The following is a 4,755-nucleotide window of genomic DNA, read 5'->3' on the forward strand; positions in this document are numbered from 1 at the left end:
TCCATGAAGCAGTCACTCCTAATTCTTTCTTCCCCTCAGCCCCTGGCAACCACTAACCTGATTGTTGCTTCTATGGATCTGTCTATTTTGGACATTTCTTAAACATGGAATCATACAATATTTGTGCTTTTGTGTCTGGCTTCTTTTGTTGGCATGATTTTTCCAGGGTTCATCCATGTTGTCGCATGCATCAGTACGTCATTCCTTTCTATGACGGGATAATATTCCATTGTACGGGGATAACATATTTTGTGTATGCATTCATTAGTTGATGGACATTTCGGTTGTTTCCACCTTTTGGCTACTCTGAACAGCGCTGCTATAAATATTCATGCACAAGTGTTTGCTTAAGCACCTGTTTTCAATTCTCTTGGGTGGATAAGTGAGTTTGCCCTCCCCCGTTTGTTGATGATGGATCTTCTCAAAACAGTCTGATAGGTGAGTTTTGATAAGAAGGAAAGAGCAGGAGTTTGGATGCTACCTGCACGGGAAAGAAAGGGTGTAGATCAGCGGTTCTCAACCTGTGGGTCGCGACCCCTTTGGAGATCGAACGACCCTTTCACAGGGGTCGCCTAAGACCATCGGAAAACACATATATTATTACATATTGTTTTTGTGATTAATCACTATGCTTTAACTATGTTCAATGTGTAACAGTGAAATTGGGGGTCACCACAACAAGAGGAACTGTATTAAAAGGGTCGCGGCATTAGGAAGGTTGAGAACCACTGGTGTAGAGCTTGTTGGTCACTTGGTGGAACCCCTAGGGCCAAGGGTCTCTGGAAAGGGGGACAGGAGATGGTGCCAACATGGGATGGCAATGACCTTGATCTTGGTGGATGGAGCAGGAATGGACTTTGTCCACAATTTATAAAACAGCTGTTGAGATTTTCCTGTCTTTTATAAGGAAGGGAAAAATTTGTGCTGGGGATGAAAAGATGGGCTAGGAGAGGGTCAGAGTGAAGTGAAAATGGTTATGGCTCTGACTGTGTTTGAACAAGGTGTTAATGGATGCATTTTTGGCAGAAATAAGGAAAGCTTGTTTAGCTGCTGTGAACACAAGATGAGAAAACTGGTAAAGTTTTGGCACAACCGACTGAAGAATGGGACCCGCATATTACAAAACGCTGGGCCGTGCATTTCCAGGCGGATAGACTTTCTGCAAAGTGTCTGCATATCCATAAGCTCATCAGGATGAACGGATCAATCTTGTTTAGTTCCTTTCTTGTCACAAGCCCCTGTTTCATGGCATTGCTTTGTCCCACCTTAGACAGAACACACCTCCTCCATCTCACCCCCCAGTCTCCAGCCACAGGACCAGCCGGCTTACCTGCACCAGATCGGGCGTGAGGCGCTTGGCCTGCAGCCATTTCTGGAACCTTCCTGTTTTCCTCAGGACACGCTCGATGCTGCAGGTCTTTGGGGCTGCGGCAGAGGCGCAGATTCTCCTGTCTGAGACGTCATGCTGGTGTTTGCTGACCAGCCTCGATATCTCCACGGGGCGCCAGGTTTTGGAATCATCTGAGTAATTTGCAGGGTACGAAGGCAAGTAGCCCAGAGGCAGGTCGACGTGGGTGGCCAGCCAGCTGTCAAACCTGGAAGAAGAGCCCTTTTAGGATCCATCTGGGAGGCGAAGCAGGGGCCAAGCAGGGTCTAGTCACAACACTGCCAGAACCAGAGGCCAGCAGAGCCCCGGGGAGGTGGGGCGGGGGGGAGACAGCGACACAGGGGACCACAGCTGGTCTGATCCATCCCTCAGTTTTAGACTGGGGAGCTCTGAACTCTTTCTATGTGAGGGCTGCTTTTGTGTCCTCGCAATTAAGGAAGTGTATAGATGGCAGAATAGTCGAGGGAGGTTCATGCCAGACACAAACCTTATCCTCTTGGTGCAACCAGCACAGCAGGACTAGCCATGGCTCTCTGAACTTCTACTCCATGTATAGATGGCAGCTTTACACAGGCTTGTACCTTTGATTCTCCTAACACCTCCTCCCCCCACTCTACAGATGTGGAGACTGATGCTTACAGAGCTTAAGGACCTTGCCCAAGGTCAGACAATATGTTAGCTTCCCCAATTGTGTTTGTGTCTGAGGGGTGGGGGAGGTGAGGGCGTTCAACTTTCAAAATGCCTTAAAAACAGCTCTAATAGGGAAAGTCCACATGAATTCCATGCAATAACTAGCATCTTGCAAAAGAAGTTCAACACTTCTGGCCCAGCCAGTGTGGCTCAGTGGTTGAGCATCCACCTATGAACCACAGTTTAGTTCCCCATCAGGGAACATGCCTTGGTTGTGGGCTCCATCCCCAGTAAAGGGCATGCAGGAGGCAGCCAATCAACGATTCTCTCTCATCATTGATGTTTCTATCCTTCTCTCCCTCTCTGAAATCAATAAAAAAATATATTTAAAGAAGTCCAACACTTCTGATGATTTTCTATTTGTTATTTTTATTTAGTAACTTAGTTGAATAATCAAATATACCTTTGGTTAATACTGATTGGAAATAAAATTATTTTAAATTAATACCTTCTGTTTAGTCACCAAATCTTATACAACTGAGACAGGTGTTTAGGGTCGGGCAGAGAAGAGACCTATACAAAGGGCCTTGGGTATTAAAAAGGCTGGGAACCACTGTCTATAGGTTAAGGTCCCAATTCCTGGGCACAGCATTCAAGGCTCCCTGCACCATCTGACTTTCCCAATCCTCCTCCCTCTCTCACGCTTCCGCCTATACCCCATGCTCTAGTCACTAAGCGCTTTTCACTTCTTCCCACACCTCTGGGTCTTTGCTTAAGTTGGTCCTTCTACCGGAAGCCCTTCCCTTCCCACTAAATTTCAGCTCAACCTTCCAGGCCTTGCTCAGAATGCTTTTCCCTGGAGAAGCCATTCCCCAGTCCCCATTTGGAATTAATAGCCCCTTCTTCTAGTTCCCAGAGGTCCTTTACACTTCGCTTTTGGCCTGCATCAGGCCAGGCCTTATTATTGTTATTTGTAACACAGCTCCCTCCGCCCAAACCCCTGGAGGGCAGTGGCCAGAGTGATAGCCATGTTGCTACAACCCCTGCCGGGTCTTGGCCGTGATAAAGGCTCATTGACTGCGTGTTGACAGGCTTGGCTTCCAGAGTGGGATCCCTTCTTTGATGACAGCCACGTGCATTACAATTTACTAAACTCGGCTTTTCCTCCGGTCAAGGCAACATCTCACAACAGAAAACTGGTTCAGAAACTTTGGAGCAAACCACCCTGGCTTGAATCCCAGATCTGCCACTTATTAGGTGGTGACCTTGAACAAGACCCTTAATCTTCCTATGTCTCAGTTTGCTACCTGAATAATGAGTGAAAAACACTTCCAGGATGAAGTGAGTATATAAAAATAGCTTTAAAATGTCTGTTACGCCCCAGCCAGTTTGGCTCAGTGGATAGGGCGTCGGCTCTCAGACTGAAGTGTCCTGGGTTTGATTTCGGTCAAGGGCACGTACCTTGGTTTCAGGTTCCCCGGCCCTGGTCAGGGTACGTGCAGGAGGCAACCAATCAATGTGTCTCTCTCACATCGATGTTTCTCTCTGTCTCTCCCTCTCCCTTCCACTTTCTCTAAAAATCAATGGAAAAATATTCTTGGGTGAAGATTAACACACACACATAAAAAGTCTGTCACATAGTAGGTTTTCTATAAATTTTATTCCCCCCTCCCCCTTTGAGAAATGAACTTGGTCAATGCCATAGTCCCAGATTACTCCCTTCATAGAAGAGAAAACTTTAAGCTCTCACTTCAAAAGGACAGTTTGAATTTAGCAATTAGGGCTGGAACTTGGCTTCACACCTGACCCCCCTCTCCACCCCAACTTCAACCCGCCGCTACTCTGATTAAATGGCGTTGCTTCAGCTCCCACCCATAAATTACAACCTGGCTCCTTTTCAACAAACTCCTGGACATCTTTCATCACAGGAACAGAATGTTGCCCCTCAGAACGATCTGATTGAGATTCTGACCTTATTTCTTCTTTAAAAAACTTCTTGCAAATAGATGTTCCAATGCAGGCATTGCATTTATCAAGGCCGACGACAGTCCTTCCCAAGCTGTAGCTGGTTCTAGGAGAAGGAGGAGCCGGCGAGGAGACAGCAGAGCTCAGGGCTGAGACCCAGAGCAGCTGAGCCGGCCAGCCCAGGCGGAGGGCAGCCGCCCCCGGCCCCAGCCGGGGCTCCATCGGGGCCCAGGCCTCCAGCTGCAGCCTCCAGCTGTCCACTCAGAGCTGTGCAGAGGCAGGTCTTGGCAAAAGCCAGGGGGCTGACTTCAGAGCGTTGACCCTATCCCGGCCTCCCGGATTTCTGTTGGAGGATGCTAAGGAGCTTGGAGCTAATGAGGCCTGGGAGGAGGTGAGGAAGTCCATGGAGGATGCTGATAACCCGGTTTCCAGAGTTACTCTTCCTCTGCCTGTGGTGGCTGCCGCAGGCTGGGAGGGGCTGACTGGCAGATTTGGGGAAGGACAATGGTCAGGGCTTCCCTGTGCAGTCCTTTCGACAAACACAGGATATCCTGGCTGGGTAGGAAAGGTCCGTGCAGGATGTACATCCGACCTGGATTCCACCTGGGAGTTTCAAAAGATCCTGAGGGCCTCCACCCTCCACTGTTTTAAGTCCGAGTCTATGTGTCCCTATGGATCACACACACTCGCCAGTCCCCCCCCCCCCCCACTCTGCGGTGAGTAATTTGGCCTGCCCCTTCACCTAACATGCTTCTTCCACTTTGACCATATTT

General features: G+C 48.6%; 1 protein-coding gene across 1 annotated transcript in view; it reads right to left on the reverse strand.

Moving 5' to 3' along the window:
- The window catches only part of CUNHXorf36 (chromosome unknown CXorf36 homolog), a 17,721-nt gene extending 13,414 nt beyond the window's left edge, over nt 1-4,307 (reverse strand). The window contains exons 1-2 of the mRNA XM_023755408.1: nt 3,990-4,307; nt 1,331-1,595 (exon numbers count right to left, since the gene is read on the reverse strand). Coding sequence (XP_023611176.1) covers nt 1,331-1,595; nt 3,990-4,204 — 480 coding nt within the window. The 5' untranslated portion in view covers nt 4,205-4,307. The remainder of the gene's footprint in view (nt 1-1,330; nt 1,596-3,989) is intronic.
- Nucleotides 4,308-4,755: the final 448 nt, after the last annotated feature.

Source organism: Myotis lucifugus, unplaced genomic scaffold, assembly GCF_000147115.1.
Source record: "Myotis lucifugus unplaced genomic scaffold, Myoluc2.0 scaffold_76, whole genome shotgun sequence".
NCBI classification, from domain to species: Eukaryota; Metazoa; Chordata; class Mammalia; order Chiroptera; family Vespertilionidae; genus Myotis; species Myotis lucifugus.